The sequence below is a fragment of the Sitophilus oryzae genome, unplaced genomic scaffold (assembly GCF_002938485.1).
Source record: "Sitophilus oryzae breed Bouriz unplaced genomic scaffold, Soryzae_2.0 scaffold_1498_pilon_pilon, whole genome shotgun sequence".
Classification (NCBI taxonomy): Eukaryota; Metazoa; Arthropoda; class Insecta; order Coleoptera; family Curculionidae; genus Sitophilus; species Sitophilus oryzae.
In genome coordinates, this window is record NW_022146167.1 from 3,248,112 (window position 1) to 3,275,425 (window position 27,314).

Sequence of the window (27,314 nt, forward strand, 5' to 3'; positions counted from 1 at the left end):
TGTGGTTACAAATTAATATTTGTTTAAACACTTTAACACCAAAGGTTCCAAGTTCCAACCCCCAACTGTAATGATAAGTTTAACTATGAGAAGTTTTTTGATTGTTTTCTTTGCGCTCTTTTTAGTCATTTTAATGATCAGATGATCATAGAAGATTTGACGGGGTAGGCATCAACAATGAAACGACATTTGATTTGTGATTGGTAAATATACTATATGATCGAAAAAAAAAACGGCGTCAAAGACGGCTTGAGGATGATAATTGATGATAATTTTGGCGAGGTTAAGTCCTTGACGTCATTTACTTGACCCGTACCCTTCTTTATATTTTAATGGCACTTACCGCAATCTGGCGTTAAATAATTATTATTGTATTGAATAAAAATGATTTTTAAATGGTGTAGTGAAATTCGAGAAAAAATAATTTTCAGTTAATAGATTTGGGGAAAATAGATGGAAAAAAAAAAACAACTGAATATAATATACCGTTACATTTGGCCTTTGTAGGCTACCTATTGTGTAAAAGCCTTTGACAGCATCAAAACCTGGTCATTTCTAGCTGCAATGGAGGACGCGAGAATCAATTAAAGATATTATTCCATTATTATAGGTATTATACACTAATATCTACGATAATGCAACCTTCCAAGTTAAATTAGATGATGACCTCAAAACAGAAAAAGTACCACTCGGCAAGGGCGTGAGACAAGGAGATACCATCTCTCCTAAGTTATTTACACTGGCACTGGAAAATGTCTTCAAGAAATTAGAATGGGAAAATAGAAGTTTAAACATCGATGGGGTACACCTTAGCCATCTTAGGTTCGCGAATGATATTGTCTTGCTGAGCACCGACATTCAAGAACTGAACACCATGCTAAAGGAGTTAATGACCAATCCCAGAAAATTGGCTTTAAAATGAACTTGAAGAAGACCAAGATAATGAGCAACAATATATCCATAACATTACCGTAGACAATGTTGTTATTGAAAACGTAGACCATTATATATATATATTTAGGTCATAAAATCAAGCTGGGTAAAGAGAACCAAAATACGGAGATCAAACGAAGGATCCATTTGGCATGGTTAGCATTTGGAAATATGAGCGATATTTTCAAGGATAAAAAGGTGCCCATCAACCTAAAGAAAAAGGCTTACGACAGCTGCATTCTACCTGTGTTTACGAATTGCTTAGATACTATGGCAATTACGACAGCTGCATTCTACCTGTGTTTACGAATTGCTTAGATACTATGGCAATTACCCGAAAAACAGCAGAACAACTACGAAACACCCACATACGTCAAAAAACAAAACTAATAGATGTTGTTAAAAGAGTGGCAAGTCTGAAGTGGCAATGGATAGGGCATGTGGCAAGACAGGATCCAGACCGATGGCCCCAAAAAGTCATTCTATGGAAAACTAGGGGAACAACAAGGTACTATGTTGCGGGCCGACCAAAAAAGAGATGGGTCGATGGCGGTAGAACAGTCAGTGGCAGGAAAACAATGGATAAGATTGGCTAGAGATCGCGAAGCATGGGAAAACTTAGAAGAGGCCTATACCCAACACTGGATGGAACCAGGCTGAGAAAGAAGAAGAAGATTTGGGGAAACTATTCATTTTTAATCTTTCTATATTTAGCGTTAATTTTTGAAAAGTTTTATGTCAATTTTTAGTAAACGACAACATTTCCCAGTCGTCTTTGACGCTTTTTTTCCGATTGAATATTCTTAAACCAGCAGGATGTTAGATAAAAAGATAATATTAATATTTTTTTTATATTATATGTATATAAAAGAAAAAAGACGAAAATATGAGTATTTTGATGTTTGTTACAATCAAGAGTAATGAAGTATAGATATTTTTTAAGAAATTTGATATTGAACAAGAACAATTAGATTATATTAGAGTCAATCCCAACCAATAATGCGATTTCATAGATGGATTCATAATATTTATTCATAGCCAGGCGGGAAATCTGATGAAATTTGACGCATATTGAAACATTTTGCAGTGGAAATAGCGTTTGGTAATCACAATAGACTATCAGTTCCGCTAAGTGATTTGAAATTATTTACGCCTATTTCATTAAGTGATAATAATATTAGTTATCTATTTATTGATTTTGATTTTTTCATTAATAAAAGTTATCTTGTTTGTACATCAGGCGTTGTTACAAAATAGCTAATTAATATAAAGTTAACTATTATAAGGTCTATTTACCTATATGTGTCAGACGTACCGTCAAAGTCTTACTCAGTCAACATCTCTATCTTACATCTTTAACTCATTCATATACAGGATGAGTCTTAAATAAGTGCAAATATTTCTGGGGGTAGTATATTTCGACACCAGAAACACGTCTAAAACTTTTTTAAATTTTCAAAAAAAATTTTGGGGATTTTTTAAATTTTCGTTTAAAAAACCTAATTTCTTGACCATATCGCAACATAGGTTGTAGATTAAATTTACAAGAAACAAAACCCAGAAAAGATCCTGTGGTTCTCAAAATGTAAGCAAATATATTTTTTTTAATTTTCAAATTAAAATTACTCGGTTATTTTGGACTTATTTGAAAAACGGGAAAGAGGAAATATATTTCTTTTATCGAGATCTACCATCCCTGAAAATATTTGCAATTATTTAAGACTCACCCTGTATATCAGTCAAGAATTATCGGCTCTTCATATTCAAATACAAATTATATTAAATACAGGGTGTCCAAATAAGTGCAAGTATTTTAAGGGATGGTAGATCTCGATAAAAGAAACATATATTTTCATATTAAGTCCAAAATAACGGAGTTTTTTAAAGTAAAAATTTAGAGTAAAATTTTGAGAACCACTGGATCCTTCTGGATTTTCTTTCTTGTAAATTTAATCTATTACCTATGTTGCCATATTATCAGGAGCTATCTAACTAAAAACTAAAAAAAAAAATCCAAAAATTTTTTCAAAAAATTTCAACCCAAGAAACACGCCTATAAGGTTTTTTCCGCGAAAAATTTTTTTTTCGAAAATTCGAAATTTTTTGCAAACATTTTTGGAATTTTTTTCAAAGCCAGTTAAATACTTGCACTTATTCTGGGGCACCCTATATAACATTTAATGTTATATTTTGACCGAAGAATAAAAAAAAATAAAACACATAAAAGTATATATTCGTATGATTTTCTTTATAATATATTTTCTATTATAACAATTAATAGGTACCTATATTAAAAACATAAAAATACAACATTTCTTAGAAATTATTTTACACTAATTGAGTATGTTCTATATAAATCCACATCACTGGAATTAGTGTTGTGCTCTGTATTGTGGATATTTCTGATACCAAGATTCCCATTCTGCTGTTTTTTCACATTCGTCTTTATCAAATTTGGTAATTTGGCCAAGGCAGTTGATTTCTCCAGAAGGTAGTGATACATCTTTCCCTTTATCCTAAAAAAAATACGAATTATTTATATAATATACAATGTTTTTAGTAATATTTATTTGTTTATATTTGGATTAATATGATCTATAATACCATACTGTCGAAAAAAATGGTGTTAAGACGGCTAAGAACCGAGAATCGATGATAATTTTAGCGAGGTCAAGCTCCGTGGCAATAAAAATTGCAAAGGTACTTTGTCGATTTTAGTTCACTCTCTGTGTGGGCGACAAAAACACATTCGGAAAAAAAAACATAATTTTTCTCTTTGTCTGGTTTCGAATTTTCCAGCAAATTATTTTCATTTGTCTAGCACAAAGGTTACTACCGCGAAGTTTAATTTGCTATTTCATAACCTTAATTACTCCAGTTAAAACACAAAAGTAAGAGAAAATTGTATTTCTGTTTCTGTGTTAAGCCACCTACTTATCCACGTAGGCGGTTCGTTAAACAAAAGAAATACATTTGTTAAAACATTGATATAACATCTGTACCCGGTTAAATTGAAATATAAAGTAAATGAAAATAGAATTTTAGAAAAAAAACAGACTTATAGATGTACTGAAGTTAATTAAACTGGATTTTTAGAGCTTTTATGTTTAGAAAAAAATAGTGACGGTAAAAGGTTATTAATTATGTATTGTTCTTTTCATAATTTTGTTAATTTTGTAAACTTGCTGACATGGCTAACTTCGTATCACCTAACAGTGAAGCGAAGTGAAGTGAAGTGCGAGTTTATTTTCAATCTTGTGATCTGGAATGATTGTTACCAATCGATATGACAGAGTTGTTGTCATTTGTTCTGAAATTAGAGTAATCAAGTTTGATAGGAGTGTTATGTACAGGGTGAGTCTTAAACAAGTGCAAATATTTTTAGTAGTATATTCTTAGTAATATATATTTTGACTCCAGAAACACGTCTATGAGATTTTCTTTTGCAAAAATTTTTTTTTTGAAAGTTTATAATTTTTTGAAATTTTTAGTTAAGAAATATAATATTTCCATAATATGGTAACCTATGTAGTAGATTCAATTTTCAAGTAGGAAAACCCAGAAAACATCCAGTGGTTCTCAAAATTTAACCGAAAAATAATTTTTTTTTGAAAATCATGAATTTTCTTTTAAATTTTCCTATATGTTTTAGAAAAGTTTTTAGAACTACCTGTTTACCACAAATTTTCCCACGGTAACATTTGTTAATCTCTGATTTTACTCCATGGTTGCAGCACTAAAAGGGACACAAATACAGAAAAAATCCGGTGTCTCAAATTTTTTTAAAAATTAATATTTATTTTTTTTTAATTTTCAAACTTGAATAACTCGGTTATTTTCGACTTATTCAAAAACGGTAAAGAGAAAATACGTTTCTTTTATCGAGATCTACCAGCCTTGAAAATATTTGCCCTTCTTTAAGACTCACCCTGTATAGAGACGAACAAAAATATATATGTAAATACATATATCCCATTTAGATGCTACAGGGTGTTAAAATAAATTTATGAGTTTCCACTAATCAAAATTAAAAATTCTCACTTTTTTAAATGGTTCTTTTCTTTGTGAAATTTTACAAAATTCTTCAATTTTTAAAATAAATACCCATGTTATACAGGGTGGTCCGATCTGTATTCCAGAAACTTCGGCAGCATATTCTGCAGATAAAAATAAGTAAAAAAGTTCGTATAAATGTTTGTCCTAAAATGCTTAGGTGCGGAGATACAGGGTGTAGAAGTTTCATTTTTATTTCGATTTTTTCAAAATCATTTATGAAGTAACGTCAATATTTGGATGAAAATTGGTGTCTGGGAGTTTTTTGACATGGGAAATTCGATTTTCATGTCAATATTTTTTAACTGGTTTGAAGACTAATAAGTTTTCGTCCATACCTGTATAAAACTACTGAGTAAAAAAATATACATTCAAGACTTTTTTTGCATAAAAAAGGTCTCTTGGTAAAAATCTCTAAGAGTAATGGTTCTCGAGATATTTGGAATCGAAATTATCAATACCTGTCATCACTGACATAATTAAACATGTTGACTAAATAGTTATTAAACTGAAATCATAAATTTGAAATATTTTTGTGCCAAAAGTACAACAGAAATTGTTTAATCATCATTTTTTCGCAGAAAAAATATGATTAATTTAAAAAAAATAAAATTTATTATTTCAGTCTAATAGCTATACTAAACGTGTGCTTATTTTTTGTCAATAATGACATGTATTGACTATTTCCATTCTAAATATCTTGAGAACGGTTCTATGAGCAACCGATTTGTACCAAGAGACATTTTTTACGTAAAAAATCATGGAAATGTATATTTTTTTAGTCAGTAGTTTTATACCGGTACGGACAAAAAGTTATTACTCTTCTAAACAGTTAAAACACATGTAGGTGGCGCCCCCTACAAATAGGAGTCATTTTGACATCAAAATCAAATTTATCATGTCACAAAACTCCCAGACACCAATTTTCATCGAAATATTGACGTTACTTCAGAAATTATTTGGAAAAAATCGAAATAAAAATGAAACTTCTACACCCTGTATCTCCGAAACTAAGCATTTTAGGACATACCTTTATACGAACTTTTTTACTTATTTTTATCTGCAGAATATGCTGTCGAAGTTCCCGGAATACAGTTCGGACCACCCTGTATATACTTTTATTTAATAGTTTGCAATTTATTATTATTTAATTCTATTTTACTTATACTTTTAATGGTTTAACTGTACAATTTGCTAAGACAAAAGTGGTAATTATCAAACTTTGGCCTTTTTGTTAAGCAAGTTAAGAACAAAACTAGCTGGTGGTATACTTGACCAAAGCTTTAAAATTACTATATTAAAGACAATGTCAGTCCAAGAAGATAACAGTAACAGAAGATAATTACAATCTAAGAATATTTTATTGTTCATTATAATTCACCAATGAAAGTTGTAGACTAAACTTTCAAACATTCTATGATCAAATTTGTTTTGAATGTTGGCAGTTAAACAAATTATGGCAAACATATTTATCCGCAATTTTCTAAACTCTGCTTGATCATAAAACTTTTTGACACTGTAAATATAAATGTAATTTGACGTTACAAACTTTAAGAAACAATTTAAAAGCATTTAAAAGTTGACTTACTTCTTATAAGTTATTATTTTTTGTTGTTTGCTTTATATTAAAATGATATAGTATTTTTTTCTGTTTATTTAAGATTAAGGAAACTTTTTTAAACGACTTTGTTTGATATTATGTTTTTATTTATGCTATCAGATCTATATGGTTATATTTTTACCTTGCATACGCATGTTGGTGGTGGATCAACATTGCAACTGAAGCTTTTCTCGCTTTTTGGTACGCAGTGCCATCCTTGAGCGTCATTTTCAGGCTGCCAGTCTGGCCAGCATTGACAGGGATGTGGCTGACTTGCCATTGTCACAGCCAGCACAGAAGCCAACAATACAATAACGAATTTCCTTAAAAAAAGATAAAATATTTCTATAGACAGTTAAAAAATACTAATTTTTACTTTTACAAAAAAAATATATCCTTGTAATTGGAATAAAGAATTTTCGTTATGTCTCCGTTAAGAACTTTTTTGTTTGTTATCGTGAGACGAAATACTACATTTTTTATAAAAGAATTTTTGGAGGGTCTTATTAAATTTTTCCTTTGTTAATTCTCTTATTTATGAAATTTAATTTTCCAATATTGCTTTGGCAGTTTCGTTGCATGCTTTTAATTTTTTAGCTGGTGGCATGAAACCGTAGCAGAAAAATCTGTGAAAAATTACATCAAAAGAATTATAAAAACTTGATATTTTGTTGATGTCTGCGGATTTCAGTTATCAAAATAACAAGTATAACTAGTATTTTTTATTTTTTTATATCATCATCATCACTATTTCTAGCTCAGATATTTAGATACTCTATTTGTAGTTGGGCCCATTGTTGGCATCTATTGTTGGCTATGCGGGCGCAAGTTATACTTCTTCCTGCTAACTTCCTAATATCATGGTCCCATCTAAGGTTTGGTCTTCTTCTAGGTCTCTAGGTAATTTTTGTGGTCCATCTGTTGTCCGTTCTTCTTGACAGGTGTCCTGGCCATTGCTACTCGAGGGATTTGATTCTGGGAATGACATCTATTACCTGAATTTTTTTGTAATATCCACTCTTTTTTACGGTCTTTCTCTGTTATTTTCAGCATATTTCATTCGATTGAGGGTTGTGCGACCTACAGTTTCCTTATAATGTCCGTTTTAAGTGTCCAGGTTTCGCATTGGTCGAATGTTTTCTTCTTTTTTAGATAACGTGATATTTTAGATTTGGATATGATTGAGGCTTCTTTCATATATACAGGGTGGTCAAAATTGGTCTGTTTTAACAGGGAAAGCCTATTTCCTGACTAGATAGAGAAAAACCGACATAGATGTCATGGGCTCGATTTCTGAGACACGTTTAATGGCGTAAACCGCCTGTTGATATTTTCACTGCCAACTGAGATATGAGAGAAATTAAAAGACCTTATATATAAGGGAAGAACCACTGGGACGAAAGAAGAATTACAGAAGCTACCAGGCAAGCTTTTGGACTTATTACACCAATTCACCTAATAAATCGTTGTAACTCTGTGCGCAAAAGATGTTTACTGTGTATTCAACAAGGAGGTGCTCAGTTTGAACATTTTTTATGATTTTTTTAGAAAAGTATATTCGTCACTCAAAAAACACCTTTTTTAATTTTTTTCTTTGTTTAGTGTATCGATTTCAATTGTAAATACTAATATTAATATAGAATGTTAATTTACCTTTTCAAAAGTCTTTAATTATGCAGATAAATAATAACATATAATATTAAATTGTGATAAAAATTAATTAGGTTAATAAAAAATCAAGGCCCGCTCCGATATAAAGATAAAAAACCTAATATTTCTCTGATTCTTAGAAATAGATACCCATGACTTTATATCGTTGGAAAGGGTTAAACGCCAGCATTTTTTTAAGTGCATAGCCAACTATGATTTCTATTTAAAAAATTATATTTTTTATTATTTCTTATAAAAAGAGCAAGCATAGAAAAAAACTGACTACGCCACTGGATTGTGCTTAAAAAAGTACCTTAAGAACGTTTTTACAGAATTTTATTATTCCGCAAAATACAAAAGTTATGGATAATTTTCCAAATGGTAAAAAATTCAAATTCAAAAAAAAAGTATCTCGGTTGGCAGTGAAAATATTCACAGGCGGTTTACGCCATTAAATGTGTCTCAGAAATCGAGCCCATGACATCTATGTCGGTTTTGCTCTATCTAGTCAGGAAATAGGTTTTCTCTATTAAAACAGACCAGTTTGGACCACCCTGTACATGTAGTACAGATCTTGAGGTGTCTATTAATTGTCCCAAATATACATTTTTTTCTACTATTTCCAGTGTTGTGTTATTTATTAGAATGTCTTTTTTATCTACCAGTTTGTTGTACATTACTTTAGTTTTTTTGTTTATATTAGTATAATATTAATGAAAAAAGGAGGAGCAAGCACAAAATTGTAAGTTTGCTTGTCATGACAGAACTTTTTACATTAATATACATTTCTTGCAATAAATTGTTCTATATTGTTCTTTAATATAGTAATTTAAGAAGTAAAATAGAAAATATTTTGATAAATAAGTATTTTTCAGTGGTAATATACACAGCCCAGACTATACCGATGAAATAATAGTTTATTTTTCAAAATTCTTTGGAATGCAATTCGGTTTTTTATTGTGTTATACTTGGCATGCATAACGTTTTAACAGTATTTTTTAAACAGTAGAAAAAAATAAAATTATGAATACAATACTATTTTCAGTTTGGTTTGAAATGTATTTGTCTTTTATTAAATTAAATAAACTATTTTAAAGATTATTAAAATATCGTAAAAATCTAAATAACAAATAAATAAAACTGTTTACATCAATTTTACTTACATTTTCAATCTGGTTTTGTTGCATGCACCGATCAAAATGCAAAACAAAATAATTGTTTATAATTTCGAAGTAGGGAAAACAATTTATAACTGATGCGAGAAAAACAATAACAATTGTTTATATATACAGTAGTTAAGGAATTATTTATCCTGATTCACCTTTACGAAACGTCAAAATTATATCCTGACATAAATTAACCGGTTTATTGTCGTTTCCTATGTAATTAATTGTTTTACATGAGTGCAGTTTATTATTTTTATTTTGTTTTTTGTTATATTTATTTTATTTAATATTTTTTTATACACTCAGATGAAAAAAAAATGCAACGGAGAAAATTTTCGTCAAATTTTTAAAGTGTTATATTTTTGTTATTTTTAGCCTTATTTTCATGAAATTTTTAGTAAGCTGTATATATAATTATATCAACTTTCTTTTAATTCTTAAACTAAGTTTTCTTATAAACTTTAGTATTTGGCATATTATACAGGGTTAATCGAGGAGTTATTTTTTTACCCTAACTTTAAAACACCCTGTGCAATAATTTCGTTTGTAAATTTTCCTAAAAATAATTTTACGGCCAGAACTATGACTCCTGAGCATTTTGTTTTTTGATTCATGTGAATATATGCTTTGATTAATTTCTAAGAGTGAAGTGAACTGATCACGATCAATTTGCAATTTTTTCAATAATTATCATTACTTTTTGATGTAATTTTTTAATATGACGAGATGATTTTGGTGACTATTGTCGTAACGTCATATTACGCTGTATTGGACACTTTATACTAAATTAAAAAATTAGCGTTCGGCGTGTCTCGCAAAAAACGCAAATGAAAACAAATCAGTTTGTTTTCTGTAGCGTTTTCTAAGACCCCGTCATAGGCGGACGTTATATATAATAATACAATAAAAATAAATTAAATAGTATGCATTTTTTTTTAATTTAAGGGTATTATCTAAAACTATTTTTATAAAGAACATCTACTGTTTAGGAAGATTCTGAAAAAGTGTAGTTTGAAATGTTGAAAAAGTAATAAATTAAAGGGATATTTCCCAGCGCGCGTAAAGAAGTTTCACTCCAAAATGTTTTATAAATCATGTCCTAAAATTGCATTAGCAACTAAAAATATTTACTATTCTGTTATATAATTATAATTATTTATTATATTATATTATAATTATAACTAGTACTAACCACAACAATACAACATAAAAAAATATACACATAATATAAAATACAATTCCTAAAATAAATGGTAAATAATAATTATTATTTTTACACACACCCCTGGGCACTAGCAGTAGATTGTGTTTGTCTCCGAATTATGCCCCGGCCCGTCCACAATTCAATCCCAGCATCTTTTATCTTCGTCTCTTCAACGCTAATGACGCCGATCTCGCCTATCTCTTTCTCACAGGATTGATTGTTGGACGGACCGGGAATCCACGAGTTTGCGACGTTACTAATTGACATCTTGATAGAAACTGCAGACCTGCCGCGTCTTTTGCGTGTTTTTAATTTACACAAATCGAAAAAAGCGCTTAAAACGGTAAAATCGCAAAAAGCGCTTGAGACGCAAAAAACGCAAAATGCTAGAAACGCTTTCTGTGTGGCCATGGGCTAAGAATATTAAAGAAACCATCTGTAATACTCAAGTATACAAACAAACAAAAAATTGTAGAAAATACCTTAATTCTTTGTATTGCATCCTTTGGATGCTATAATTGCCATATAATGTCATTGGGGTTGCCTAATTCTTCTTTAAGGATCAAGTGAGGTTCATTTAATGAAGCTGGTACCGCTTCGCGACTTCTAACTTCTAACCCTTCTGCAAAGCGTTTCCCAAACGTCGGACATGATGGGCAGTTTATAGTAGTATATAGTTCACAATAATTACCAAAGCCGCCTTGTCATTTTAAAAAATAACATCAAAAAGAAATGATAATTGAAAAAATTGCAAATTGTTGGTGGCAAGTTCATTTCGCTCTTAAAAATTAACGAAGGCATGTATTGACACGATCCAAAAAAATGCTCAGGAGACATGAGACTAACCGTAAAATTATATTTTAGGAAAATTTACAAACGAAATTATTGCACAGGGTGTTTTAAAGTTAAGCTAAAAAAACAACCCCTCGATTAACCCTGTATAATATGGCAAATACTAAAAGCTTATAAAACACTGAGTTTACGAATTAAAGTTGACATAATCACATACAGCTTGCCAAAAAAATTATGAAAATAGGGCTAAAAATAACAAAAATATAACACTTTAAAATTGACCAAAAAAATCCCTCCGTTGCGTTTTTTGCATCTTAGTGTCTGAGTATTTGAAAATGAAAAAAAAAGTAATGGGAAAAGTTAACATTAAAAATATGTCGAAAAATATTGAATTTATGTTGATAGTTTTGTCCATTATTGAGTGGAACTATTTTTAGTTCCCAGATTAATCAAATTTCACTTTTTTTAACTGAAAATAACTTGATGAAGTGCTACCTACGTTAAAAAACAAAGAAAAAAAGCGGGGTTATTCTGAAAAACAAGCAAATTCCAGTTGATGGAAATGTAATTTTATATGGCCAGTAACTTCAGCCAGTGAGTAGGATTGGTTTAAAACCGTTCAGAAATTGAATTTAGCACCGATTCAGTGTTGATTTTGTTAGTACGTATGGATAAAATAGATGGCTGCACAAACTCGTACAAATTTTCATTGATTTGCGATAGGTTTAACTTTTTTCACATTTTTGTTTGCTCTGTCTCTTGTCGGAATTTTCAGAAGATGATTTAACTGACTATTAAAATCTTATATGTTTGGCTAAACCAAAAAAAAGTTTGAAGTATACAGGGTGCTACAAATTCGAGGTACGAGCATTGGTATCTCGGAAACCGTAATAGATACGGAGATGGTTCTACAGACTAGTTTCTAATGCTCTACATGTTCGAAAGAGTTACAACCCTCCCTAATGCACAAATTTATTTTTCGTTCAATCTTATTTTTATAGCTCTTTGAACATACCCTCTTCTTATGGACGACAGGAACCTCGCTGGCCATTATACTGTTCTACCATTTCCAATCCATCTTCCGGAGGAAATGATTTGATTGTTTATAGTACCATATGATCGAATAAAAACGGCGTCAGCGATGGCTATGAAATGACCATCGATGACATTTCCCATATTATTTTACATATAAAATGACAGCGATCTTCATTTCATAGCCATCGCTGACGCCGTTTTTATTCGATCATACTGTATATATTATATCATTTTTTATTAATTTATTGCATTTGATTTTCCGTATTTAATGTTTTACCCCACGTTATTGTTAAGTTTGAAAGCTTATCAGTTTTGTAACGAGGAATAGATTAAATATTAAAAAAAAACAGAGCCGGACTTGAAATTAGTTTAAATAAATTGTGTTCAAATGTCCGAAACAAAAAAAAATATTAAGTGTGGCATATCATTGTACTCAGGAGACCGAGTTCTTTTAAAACCTCAAATAAAAAATGCAGGTCCGTATTTAAAAGAAATAAGTTGGCATCTGTATCTCACAAATCAGAAAATTTGAAAATATAAAAATAATACCAGATAGTTCTAATAAAGTGGCTATGAGAATGTGCAATTAGTTTTTCGATATTCTAAAAAGTAACTACAGGAAAAAATAAAATTGATTTTCAAAGAAATCCGTTTTTTCCAAAAAACTCGGTAATCCTAGAAATTTTTAAAATTTTTTTGATGGCATCTTGGTGAACATCCCAAGGCGCAACTTTGCCCTAATTTAACCATCTTCGTATCTATTACGGTTTCCGAGATACCAATGCTCGTACCTCGAATTTGTAGCACCCTGTATATATTTTTTATTGTTAGTTATTTATCAGTATCATGTTTTTTCCTTAATGAAAGGGCGTCCTATGTTGGAAACACAGCGATCTGTAAGAATTATCTATTGGTGTTTGTCCCCTTTTTATGTCTGCACCCAGTCTCCTATCCCTTTGCTTGTGTAGGTGCTTCATAAGATGGGAGCATAGTTCCTACAGTTCTAGACTTGCTTGGGATTTATGGTGTAGCCTCCCTCACATATTTAGATACTCTCTTTGTAGTTGGGCCCATTGTTGTCTATAGTTGGCTATGCGGGCCCAAGTTATCCCTGCTAATTTCCTAACATCATGGTCCCAACTCAGTTTTGGGCTTCTTCTAGGTCTCTTAATTCCTCGTGGGTACCATGCTGTAATTTTTGTGGCTCATCTGTTGTCCGTTCTTCTTGCCAGGTTCCTGCCCATTGCCATTTGAGGGATTTCACTCTGTGGATGACATTTATTACCTGGGTTTTTTGTTGTATCCACTCTATTCTTTTACGGCCTCTTTTGGTTATTCAAAGCATATTTCGTTCCATTGAGCGTTGTGCGACCTGCAGTTTCCTTATTTTTTTTAAGCCCTTTTACTTATGATGAATTTTTGACCAAGTGACATATAAATACTATTTTTCTACAAACGCCAAAAAATGATAAGGTTCACGAATTGATAGATTGATAGCAATGTGCGAAGTGACACTTTTTTTCATTTTCCTACGTTACCACGCCACACTGCATGTAAATTATATGGGCTTTTGGAATTTTGATTTTTGGAAAATGAAGAACTAAATCATAACTAATTATTTATTTCGAAATATTCAAGAATAAATAAATAACAAATATCAAACTTAACACTAATGAATATTCTAGTTATTATTTACAATATTAACATTAATAGTACAACCAGTACACGAACCAATATTTAATACCAAACTAATAGATAGTTCTGATTTTGCTTGAGATATGGAGGTTTTGGGACTTGACACACTATCCAATTTTGATCCCGGTACTTGATCCCGGTATTTGACACTCTAAAATTTTATTTGATAATTGAATTTTATTGTTGATAGAATCCTTGACGTATCCCTCGGCTACTGTCGAAGATTTCCATCCTCCGTGGCGCTTCAAACTAAATATATCACCCCCTGCATTAGCAAGGAGTGTGGCTGAAGTTCTCCGGAAACAATCCCCAGTGTAGGCCTCATAATCTGGCAGCTTCAAGTGTTCTGTTATCATGCTAGGCATTTTACCAATAGAATTTATGCCGACCACTTGGTTAACACATCTTTTATTTTGATATTTTAAAAACAATCTGCGACTGGTAGCATTTCTTAGACGAAGAGCTGCCTATTTTCGGTAAATTTCAATATAATTCAAATTTGACACTGTAAAGACTCGGTCTATGTTTGTTTTTGTATTGGGTACTTTAACAATCAAAATTGAATCTTTATCTTCTATGTTATCGACCGTCATTTTAGTAAGTTCCTCACGGCGCGGCCGCAAGCACCAGAAATACCAAGTATTAAGATCTAAAAGGAAATCGAAGACGATGTTCAGTAATAAAAAAAACATACATTCCAAGCTCACGCTTTTTTTTCGAAGCAATGGTATAATAATAATAATTTTTAGGGATATCCCGATTTTAATGTTTGTAGAAAAAATGTTGTTTCCAACTCGTGCCCAAAATACTTTGGTGATCTCGACTAGCACTTCGCGCACTAGATCCAAAAATAACTATTTTCTACAAATCGTCGCCTAAATAAGAAAATAAAGACAGCGACAGTTTGACACAACAGTTTTCTTTTAAATGACACCATTTTATAATCGTTAAAGAAACTAAAACAGTCTATATCTATTTAAAAAAGCAAAGAATAATAAATAATATCCATCTAACTTAATTAAACGATAGAATATATTATATGAAATAATAAACTTTGCTATTTCTTTTTTGACCTAAATAAATAAGGGTTGTAAATATTTTATTAACGATACATGTTCCTCTCAGTAATTATTGTTAATATTTTAGTGCGGTTATGTATTGCATCTCGATTGTTGATTTAAAAAAGTCGATACATCGTATGAATTTTTAATCATAAAAACTTCAGCTTGTTTAATTTGCTGCTGAATAAATATATTAAAAATAAATAAAGTGCTTCTCTCGTTGCATTTATTCCTGGATGAATAAAAATTAATTTTAAATAAAATATCTATTACATTGATTACATACATCCTATTATTAATTAAACTATTTATAAATAGGATATAAAATAAATACAAATTCATATTTTACCTATAAAAGTAAATTTAGTTTAAAATTTCAATTTTTTTGTAATTCTGGTCACATACCGGGTGTTTCTCAAAAGTGGCTCACCTCTATAACTTTTTTATCTTCAGATAAAAAAACGAGATTTGGTATGCCAGCATATGACACAAATTAGGATTGATTGACGTTTTCAATTGTTTTCGGTCACTTCCTGTTTCACCGGAAATGACTACAACTTTTGATTTTTAAATGGCACCTTCGGTATTTTTTTACTTTATTCGATAGAAAATGACACTCTGAGTAGAATGACATTTCGTATGACAATTTTTGACAAAAATCGTGTATTATCATGGCTGTATTAAAAATAAGGAGCCATGAAAAAATATATTTGATCGTCTAACAGCGCTTTCAGATGGAGCGGACCGTACCACAGTTAAGTAGTTCCCTCTCTTATAAAAATTTGGCCAAAACTCAATATATCGAAAAAAATATTTTGATCATATACATATCTTATAATATATATTTAAAAACATGAAAGGTTTGTTATAAAAATATATTTTGGAAAAAGGCACTTTAGAGCACTTATGTACTAACATTTTACATACAATAGTCTAAAAAAGCACATAACTATTTTTGTATCGACAATGAATAAATCAGTCGCCTAGTGTTTTTAAAATAATATTAAATAGTGTATATTATAATTATTAGACCATACTGCACGTACCTATACTTTCCTCATATAATATCAGTTTTTGATAAATAAAATGAAAAAAAAAATACTAATCGTTTGAAAATATCAAAATATATTGTACCTTTGAAATATATTTTTATACATAACTAAATCAAGGATATCGAAGCTGAACTAAGTGATTGTTTTTAATTTAAATGAAACTTTATAATGTCTTTTTTTAGAACCATGTCAAATTATCTGCTAATATCTGTTAAAATTGTCTTTGTAAACAACAGTTTTATATAAATGGTGCATGGTTTAGAAATGTCCATTTAAAAAATTGAAAGAGTATTTCATTGTTAACCACGTCATAAAAAAATAACCGGTACAACATAATGTGAGTTTTTCTTCACAAATTTATTCTCTTTTCATTGGTGTTAAAACATGGCAATACCGCATAGTTTTCTAAATAAAAATAGTGTCCTATATGCACAATTTATGCTGAATCGAATTATGTACTACAGAAAAATGGGACTTGTGATTTAAAAAAGGCCATGACTTTATCATTACTTTTTTGGGACAACTTGTATATAACAAAATATTTTTAGGATATGTACCTTTATAAATCATGCAAATATTTATATAATACTTTTTTAACATTGAAAATGTTTCTGTTATCCTATATAAGGGAGCCCAAATCGAATTAAAATGCTACATTTGCCACACCATGACGTCATATATACAAGGGTATAGGAAATCTCGGCGCAGCGGCGGCAGTCGGTCAGCGCGCGCAAAAACCATTACATCGCTAATTGTTTATTGATATATCTTTATTAGTTTAAAAGCAAAAAATATGGGGTTTGCTTTGATACCTTGCCAAGACATAAGCGAAACTTTTAAATTGTTTCTTTTTTTTCATTTAGGCCTTCGTTTTCGTTAAATGAAAGTTATATTAAAAAAATCTATTTTTAAACCAAATTTTCGCATGATTGAAATGATTATTCATGTTTAAAGTTTTTTTTGGTCATAAGCGCTAATGGAAATGTTTTTTTGTAAATAATTATAAAAAATTACTCCCTACGAAGACTTTATTGTGTACTGAATCAAAAAATAAGTATTTGTTTTCTCTATACGGTGGTATTAATATATCGATTTTTGATGATAGTGCCCTTTTACCCTGTCTAATTTTGTACTACTTTTGGAATAAGGGTCCCCATATCATGTACTGTACTTCCATCCCTGAAAAATTCAGCTTGTGACACCGAAGTGAGAGGTAACGTCAAAAATAAGCTTTAATCTACCTACATCATAGGTAGGTGTAGGTACTCTAGGTATATTCTACCTAGACAGTAGCTGAACTAGCTGACAGTAGTAATTAATTTGTTATCCGATAAGTAGTTGTCATTATATAAGTTTAATCATCTTATACCTCCTATAACGGTAGGTTTTGGATTTTTCCTGATTGGTTTGTTAAACAAAAATATACTGGGCATATAAATGTCTGTTACAGGTTAATTCGTTAAAGAAATATGTTACACACATATTATTTTAATAATAATAGTATAATAGTAATGGCTATATTATGTTATAACACATACATATGTATTGAATGTACTTATTTTAACCAATGCATTGTTTTGTTTTTTTAATCTCACAAATAAGAAATGTTTTATAGTTTTTATTATAAAAAACAGTGATTATACAATTTATTTACACCCCTTACACTGTTTTCTGTAAGGGGTGTAACCAGGAGTATATTTCGTAACCTCTTACGATATAAGAGGGCACAAAGTGTTTTATTACTTAATGCTTAAAATTTAATAATATATTTGTACATAAAATAAAATAGACTAGAAAGTCAATTAATTAATATTGACGTAATTACTAAATAAGTACAAGATTTTTTTTCTAATTATTTTAGTGTATTTTTAGTCACCTAATTATAAAGGAGAGATATCCAACCATTGCATTATTTTACTCACAAATAAATGTTTTATGGTTTTTATTATAAAACAACGATTAATTTATTATACACCCCTTAACCCAAACACTCCAAGGAGGATATTTCGTGACCCCTTATTTAAAGTGGACAAGCTTTATTAGTCAATGTTTTAATTACCCAGCGTCTTTAATAAAAATCTAATGTAATTTTTCATAGAAATGATCTGACATAAAAAGCAAATTTTATCAAAAAACTTTTTGATTATCTACAAGGAGTAAACCGCTGACAAATGTCTGTATACTAATGCCAAAGTAATGCCAAAAATACAAATTAAATACCAAAATTTCTCATATAATGCCCCACTAATGCCAAGCTGATTCCAATATAATACCACTAATACCACGAATAATATGTAACACATTTGTTTCACGAATTAACCTGTAACAATACTGGTAGGTACGTGCACAGATTTTTTCCTAGGTAACTTAAAAGTCGTTAAAAAGTCTAATTATATTTAAAGAAGATATAATTCCAACAAATTACATTATAAGGCCAATAATGCACAAGTAATACCATTAAAATTTTAGCGTTTTTAACTTGTGTAACATATTTCTTTAACGAATTAACCTGTAACAATAGTGGTAGGTACGCGCACAGATTTTTTCGCTAGGTAACTTATTAAGTCGTTAAACAGGCCTATAAAAGCTATAACAACATAGGTAACTAATATTTATAATTTAATTCGAGTTTTAATCTCAAATAATAAATGTTTTTACTGGTGTATTTCTGAAGTGTTCATTATTAAAAGTAGATATTCTTCAAGTTATGCGAAGTAATAAGTAATGTTTCCGGTGAGACCGCGTATATGTCACCGGATTCTGGTTAGTATAAAGACTTTTTCTATAGAAAGAGTTTTTTCTATATTTTCCTTTCAAAATAAGACTAATTTCTTCTTATTCTTTTAAATATTACAGTGTTTCTTTTTCCTAAAATGTTATACTTAATTTTCGCTTAAAATTAAAAAATCACAAATGGAGGAAAATATACGTTATTGAATAAAGTTTATACAAATCACTTTACCATAACAAAAAAGTAAAAACATGTCATGGCGGAAGATATTCAGGTGGCATTTCACACATTTATCTATTAAAATCGAGATTAAAATAATAAACTTGCGTAACATGTTATACACGAGATAGAAAGTTTCAGAATCGATTAATACGCAATACGCTACGCAGTCAACTTATTCCTATGCGCGGATGAGCGTCTTCAAGACTCTTCCTTCGGCCAGGGTCACGACGCCGCCGAAGAGGAATCGGCCTACGTTTGGCTAAACAGGCTGGACACGGTGGAGTACGATATTGGCGAGTCTGAATATTTATAAAAATTTGCAAAGTAAAATATGTTGGAAAAATAATTAATCCATACATATATAAAAGCTCAAAGGGTTTTTTTGTTGCATCCATCCCGCCGAAACCGCTTTACCAATCTTGATGATTCTTTTTTTAAATGAAAGGTATATATGTGTAGATTTGTTATGAAGTATTTTTATAGTGCTTAATGGCTATTTCTTTGTGTAAAACGACTAAATACTAAAACATACCTGAAAAACACCTACACACAATACCTCCAGAAATAAATTATTTGTCATTGTCAGTGGTGTGTCAGTTAGATTATATATTACGTTTTTAGATATTTTAGAGTGAGTTCATGCTGCCAGCTTTAGATACATAAATATTAGCACAAAGGTTCGTACACATAAAAATTGGCACAAAGGTAAAGCGAATTTATGAAATTTATACCCTTAGGGAGTAGAATAGGGAATGAAAGTTTGCTGTACGAAAATGCAATACTATAATATTATAAACCAGACAGTATAAAATTTTATACAAGGGTTTATTTAGTGACATCATAACGAAATATATCTTCCTCAATTATCCTTCAAAGAATAAAAAATAATCTATAAAGAGAGTATTAGTGCTCTTAATAAATAAAAAAAAGATGAAAAATAAAAAACATCTATGCTCACTAGCTCTCTATAAAGAAGTAAAAAATCATTTAAATCAATGCATGAACGATTCGAGGTGTACCGCGAACGTAGTCGCGAGAAAAAGCTAGTAATTTATTAAATTATTTTATTTAACTCATTAATTTTCATTAAAAAGGAATTTTTGTAATTCACCACTATATTAGTTAAAAACTAAGAAACTCATATCAAATTTAAGTTTTGCGATTTTGACTTATACTTTTTACAAAATCTGAACACATTTTAAAAGAAAAAAGTTTTTGATAATATTTGTGTAGATTGACTACAAGTTGTATAACATAAATTTCTATGACCGGTCTACCTAGTGGTCTGCAGCATCGCCTTGTGGTGCAAACGTGGGCCTGTTAATCTGTGACGTGACGCACAACAGCCAAGAAAAACAGAAGCGTGGCTAAGAATTTAGTAATTTAAAAAGTCTTTTAGATACAGTAGTAGGTATTAAAAAGTTTTGTGTTTAAATGGGGTTTGCCTTTAACAGTTAAAAAAATTATATCGTAAAGTGTAACTTTCCGTAAGAATTCTTTATCTGTCATTGATCATGATCTGTCATCATGTTAACCTGATGTTTTGTATGTTATTTTGTTTTTTTCGAGGTTTTTCTGCTTGCTTGTTTTACGGATAGGTGCGATCGCATAATTATTATTGATAATGTTTTATTTAATGTTCACACTACTACTTTTTCAGTGAATCTTTAAATCTGTTGTTTTTTGTTAAGTTCCTTATTTAAACATATGTATGTAATACACTCATATTAACACTAATCATATTTTTACGTTTTTATTCATCATTTTCAATGCCCTCCGGTTGCATCTTTGTAAAGGACTGTGAATTTTTCATATTTTCGTCTACAACGACGATATTTACAACTCTTTTTGGACTTTCTCACACCAATGGGCCACCCTGTATCTATCTCTTTGTTAGCTTATTAACTATATACCGGTTATGTTTTAACCATTTTTCAATCTGTTTTTTTTTCAATTTTTGTTAAATAGCTTTATAAAATAATACTTATTAATATTGGTAAATAAATAACGCTTTTAAATTCTATTGAACCATCGTTACTTTACCTGTATAATTGAAAACGACTAATGGTAAAGAACTTTTTTTATATGTTCGGCAACTTCAAACGCCTAAATATTTATAGATTTACTAAAAAATATTAACTGATACTTTAATTTTCACTGATATAATAAAATACAGGTTTTGGCCACGTACGTCCATAAGAGCGAACCAGTGTGCGTACGCGCGGAGCGTCTGCGCGGATGTTTTTTCAATATAGCTCATCCGGACGGAGCATACGCGACCCATGTGAAATCGTTCATAGGTATAAACTCATGGTACCCGCTCGAAGTCACGGACGGTCCGTTGCGGACGCTCCGCTCCATCTGAAAACGCTGTAATGTTTTTCTTGTCTTGTCCTAGCCGGTTAAAAGATGCCCAAATCGTATTGCTAGTCATATCTCAATTTTTTCAAATGGAACGGTAAAAAACTTTTTTTACGAATAATTTGATACCACACACTTGGTATTTCGAGTCAAATTGTCGTTATGGAACCGCATGCTACATTTACAAATAAACTATATGCGATATGTCATTATATTCAGAGTGTCATTTTCTATCGAATAAAGTAAAAATATACTGAGTTTTTTATTGATATGTTTTGACTGAACATGCAAGACTGACAGGTATATAAAACGTGAAACGTTATGTGTAGACGGCGCTTTATAGCTTAATTAATATTTCATAAGAAAATAGACACAATAATCTTGGAAAATGAGCGAATTCAAATAAAAATTATAAAAAAAACAATGGCAAATCGATAAAAAAAATGCACCGGGTCACGGTATCGTGTCATTTTATCAATATTTAATAATAAAATCGACAAAAAATATGAGCTAAATTAAATTTCGGTACGTTTTTCAATCTGTTTTATTTGCTAGTCTGAAAAATTGCACTTGCATTAGTAATTGCAGTTGGTTTGTTTTTTCAGGACGAGCTTGTTTTTCGTGTTTTTTCTGTAGGTTATTTTTCATAGTTATTTGGAATGATAAATTAATTAATTTTATATAAAATGCTATTAAAATTAGTTTAAAAATAGATTAAAAGTATTAATCAGTTTACATAATAACTATTTCGTCCCTTAAGTCTTCAATTTTGAATTTTTGAATTTTGATATTTTGATGACGTTTCGTGCACTACGAAACCACATCATCAATGAATGAAATCAACCAATCGTCCGATTTTAATGAAATTTGGTATTTCGATAAATGGGACCAAGGCCAACCTGACCGTCTACGATATGTGTCACTGTAACAGTTAGTTTTGACGTAAGAAACGTCAAAAGTTGATGTTTTGTCCGATCGCGACCAAATTTGGTGGGTAGGCTATGTGAGCGACGGTGTACACGGCCCACTCTGCAAAGTTTGAAACGACCGACGGCGACGTTTCGTTTACATCTTCATCAGGATGGGACTAAGGATTTGATATTGAAGAAAAATGTGGGTCGATTGCGGCATAATTGGGGGCGGACTACAGGATGACGCCCTCGACGTTTCGAACTGATGCTTCTAAATGGACGAAATCATCAGGATTTTTCTTAATTATGGGTCGATTGGAACCAAACTCGGCACGGGGATGGAGGTAACCGAAGGGAGTCCTCAGACAGACAGACGGACAGACAGAGAGACAGGAAGTAAGAAGAAGTTTCACTTCAAATATGCGCACATAGTGCACACACAATTTATTTTATAGACCACTTTCAAAATTTTACAGGTATCGGTTAACCTTCTGCTGCTATATTTAAAATATTTTAGGGCAACGGCCCAGCTACGTCGAAACACCGGTTCCCATTAGAACACCGATGTTAAGCGACGTAAGGCGTTACTTGTGGATGCACGGGTGACCGGTTCGAAACTCTGTATCGTGCTGTTGTCCAAAAAAAAGCAAAAGAGTAAAATCTATTGACCCACACTTCTCATTCACGCCGATTCGAGGCCGGATGAGATCGGATATCTCGTAAGAGTCGATTTAGACACTTGTCAAGTCGGTAGGCCATTGACCATAATATGGTCGAGGATGGCGGTTCGGATTCCGCGTAAACAAAGTAGGCCCCGTTCAGATTAGCCCTGGCAACAAAAAGGAGACGTTAACTGAAATCTTTACTGTTTAAAATATTTTTTTTTAAAATGTGAAGTTTAGATCTAAAAACTTTTTTATTTTTTAGATTCATAGTGGCGAATACCCAGTTTTTTTCTTCAAAAAAGTCCTATGGGTATTTCGCCACAGTAAGAAAATCAATAAAATAAAATAATTATTTTTTTGACAACACTGCTGCGTTAATCCAACATTTTTTTTAATATCAGTTTTTTTTTGTCAGAAAATAACTTTTTTGGTGTTACAACAAATTAAGGTTGATTGTTTTTCAATTTACAATTATTGTTTTAACTGAAAATAAAAAAAAAAATAGAAACGAATTCGCACTGCACAGGACGATATTTTTTATTTATGCTTCGTTTAACCTTGACGGGTGTAACTGACATACATGTTTGTTTTTTCTCTCGTTGCATAACTTTAATTTGCCGGCATCGAAAATTTACGAGCATTTAACTCTTTTCTAGTGTTATTCTACAGTTTGATCGTGCATAATATATCACGGAAATTTGTTTAATTATTGTTTATGATAAACGCTATAATTACTTACTGGAAATTTTTATTAATTAATCTTTTAGAGATTAACAATAATTAGCCCACTGACAGAAATAAGATGAGTGCATGATTTTTGCCTTATTTTATATTTATTATTCTGTATAGTATGTAATCATTAAATTATTTTCTGTTTTAAGTATTTTTATGTGTTAAATAGGTAATAGTCCAAGACCCCAGGGTTGCCACTGTTGCCAGACCTTACTTATTTTCTCACAAATAAAATGATACTAGCTTCTACGTCCCTCTAGTCAACTTGCATACCCTACAATGTTGCCGTTTGCTGTCGCCCTATTTTTTGAACGGTTTACATATACTAGACATATACCGTATGATCTTGGAAATGAACATCGATGATATTTCCCATATGATTTTTTTGGTTAATAAATAAGTGAAATGAATATCAGTAATAGCAGTGTTCGTTGGGAATGTAATCGCAGTTTTGTGTGTTTTAGTGTGCTTCGGAAACACGTTAAAAAGTTTCATCCGAATCAGATAGAGGAAATGGCACCTTCAAAAACTAAAGTATATGCATTTATCTGTGAATTTTGTAATAAACATTTTAGTACAAAGAAGAGTTTAGCATGGCATTTAAAATCACATGGACAAGTGGCCTAAGGTAATTGACCAAATTATCAAAGGAGTGAGGCAGAGTCAAATGTAAGCATTGTTATCCAGTATATTAGTAATGGTGGTGCATAGACTTTGATTGTGTCTTTCTTTGTCCTCTTTAAGAATTGAAAAACTGATCCCCATCATTGTAAAAATGTTTTAAATTCATCTCTTTATTTGTTCTTTTATTATTTTCTTTTGCACACTGTATAGAAAGAAAAGTTTTACTGAATTTATTTGAACAAGTAAAATTATTTAGTTTTGTCATTAATTAAAGCAGAACATTAGCTTCATTGATTTTCCAGAATAATCCTATTAGCTACGTAGGCACAATTAATGTTTCTTGCCATTTTAATCTATTGTTAGATAAAGCCGAGGGCAAGTTTAATCATGACAAAGTGCAGCCGCATAAACTCACATCTTCAGATAAATTGCACCAGAACGCATTATTCGGTAGTTTATAATTCAAAGTTAATTCCTCTACGTCGGATGTGATTGTTTTGAATTAGACTTGTTTTCTTTGGAGAAAAGTTTTTTATAGAGTTTGAGTAATTATGTATATAACAGTAGAAAATTACAGAAATCTACTAAAATGCACGAAAAGCATTTAATTTTATACTTTGGACATATATTTCGCTAAACATTTTAGAAGACGTTGAATTTTTTCTTGAAGACATAATAGTTAGAACTATTTTTAGAAATAACAGTTTATATAAAAATGCTATGATAAAATTATTATCTATTTATCGGGGCGTTTCACCATAGGAGTGAGCCACTTTTTTTATTTTTTCAGAAAAAAGTACTAGATTTGGTATGTTAGTATATGACATAAATTAGGATCGATTGACGTATTCAATTCTTTTCGGTCACTTCCTGTTTCACCGGAAACGACTACAACTTTTTAATTTTAAATGGCTCTTTCGGTATTTTCTACTTTATTCGATAGAAAATGACACTCTGACACAATGAATAGAATGACATATCATATGTCAACTTTTGACATTTTCCCTTAAAACAAAATTGTATTTTAAATTCCAATCTGCCAAGAGTGCCATGGCTATATTAAAAACACTATTTTTAATTCGTCTAATGTTTTTAGTGTCTTGTCCTGGCCGGTTAAAAGATGCCCAAATCGTATTTATAATCATATCTCAATTTTTTTAAATGGATTTTTTTACAAATAATTTGATACCAAACAATTTCAAATAAACCATATTCGAAAATATTAAAACTTGACATATGATATGTCATTCTATTCAGGGTGTCATTTTCTATAGAATAAACTAACAAAATACCGAGGGGCCATTTAAAAATCACAAGTTGTAGTCATTTTCGGTGAAACAGGAAGTGACCGAGAACACTGAATAATATGTCAATCAATCCTAACTTATGTCATATAAATTCTTAGTTCTGTGATCTGAAAAAATACAAAAAATTATAGAGTGCCACTTTTGACACGCACCCGGTATATCTATCGAGTCTACTCGTACTGAGTGAGCTTCAGAAACCACTTATTTAGCTAAACTTAAAAAAGATATATAGCAACTTTTTTTAGTAAAAAAAACAAAAAGCAAAACTAAAAACTTACATGATGGGATGGACGTGCATTTTAATATAATGGAAACTATAAAATACTAATTCTGTCGAAAAACTCGCATATTTTTTCTCAGGAATGAATCTTTTATAAGAACTTTTCGCCATTACTATACAATCTTTCAAAGGAAAATGCTGAAAAACCTCCATTCATTTTATATCTATTTTAGTATCATTTTGTTCCAATTTGCTATTTTTTTTAAGTATCGTAATTTTGAATTGATTAAATTCAATTGACGGACATTTGGATGGACTAAAAGGCGTCCAGGCATCCTGGCGATGGCGTCCAGACTAAAATAAATGGTTCTTTAGTATTGTGCTAGATTCCTGTAATTTTCAGTTTAATACCAAAAGTTTCAATATTAAATATGATATTTTTTAATGAAATTAATAATTAATATCTAATTAACTCTAAATTAATTTCTACTTTTTACTGACATTATCCCGTATGATCGAAAAAAACGGCGCTAGCGATGGCTATGACATGAAGATTGCTACGGTTGCAATAGCAATCGGAACGTACTATTATTAAAAATGAGAGACAATGGAAATCCAAAATCAATATTTTATTAGGGAATCATATTTTTCTTTTACTTTTACACAAAATATATTTTTTGCTTTGAAAATACTATAGGAAGAATGGAATTACACTTAAGCTTTTTCTCTGTAAGCAGAACAATGAAGCACATACTTTACTGTATATCGAAAATTCTCCAGCCCAATAAAAATCGTTTTTAAGTACGCATTTTCAAGTCGAAAATCCTACGCCAAAAAAATTAAGTGATCTAAAAAAAATTCTCTCTTCAGTAAAAAATAACAAAGACCCCGTTCCTTGACAAAGAAAAAGAAATTTCGTCAAATTTCGAGAGCGTCGTCCTTCGCTGATTTAACCAAAGATTATTAATTAATTTCACCGCCGATAGGGGGCGTCTTTATTTGACAGCTGCGTTCGGCGGCCGTGTCAAATTATGGTCAAATTAATCAAACAATTGACAACGAGATTGAAGGCCGTCTCGATCGTTCGAGGTACTTAAGAGTTTTGTTTTTTGTTGTTGTGTCTGTTCGCACTTGATAAATCAATTTATATATATTGATTGTGTTTTTAACTCAGTTAAAACTGTTGTTTGTTCCTGTTTAATCGTATCGTGTAGTGCGTACAGGGTGTCCTAAAGTCCTAAGTTCGAGCCTTATTGGTCGGTTAAATAAGTCGCTCTCATAGGTCCGATAAAGATTTTTG

General features: G+C 30.8%; 2 protein-coding genes across 2 annotated transcripts in view; one reads left to right on the forward strand and one right to left on the reverse strand.

The window, feature by feature from the left end:
• LOC115877781 (diuretic hormone receptor-like) overlaps positions 1-27,314 on the forward strand; it is a 367,521-nt gene that overhangs the window by 73,171 nt on the left and 267,036 nt on the right. The gene's annotated exons all lie outside the window — the stretch shown is intronic.
• On the reverse strand, positions 3,148-9,525 carry LOC115877770. The gene is made up of 3 exons (XM_030894084.1): positions 9,400-9,525; positions 6,729-6,909; positions 3,148-3,449 (listed from the first exon to the last, which is right to left on the reverse strand). Coding segments are annotated over exons 1-3 (327 nt in total). The 5' UTR covers positions 9,402-9,525; the 3' UTR covers positions 3,148-3,305.

Excerpts from the sequence above, each read along its gene's own strand:
- LOC115877770 (XM_030894084.1), bottom strand. Across the intron at positions 3,450-6,728 it reads CACCAACATGCGTATGCAAG|GATAAAGGGAAAGATGTATC; the intron begins GTAAAAATATAA and ends TATTTTTTTTAG.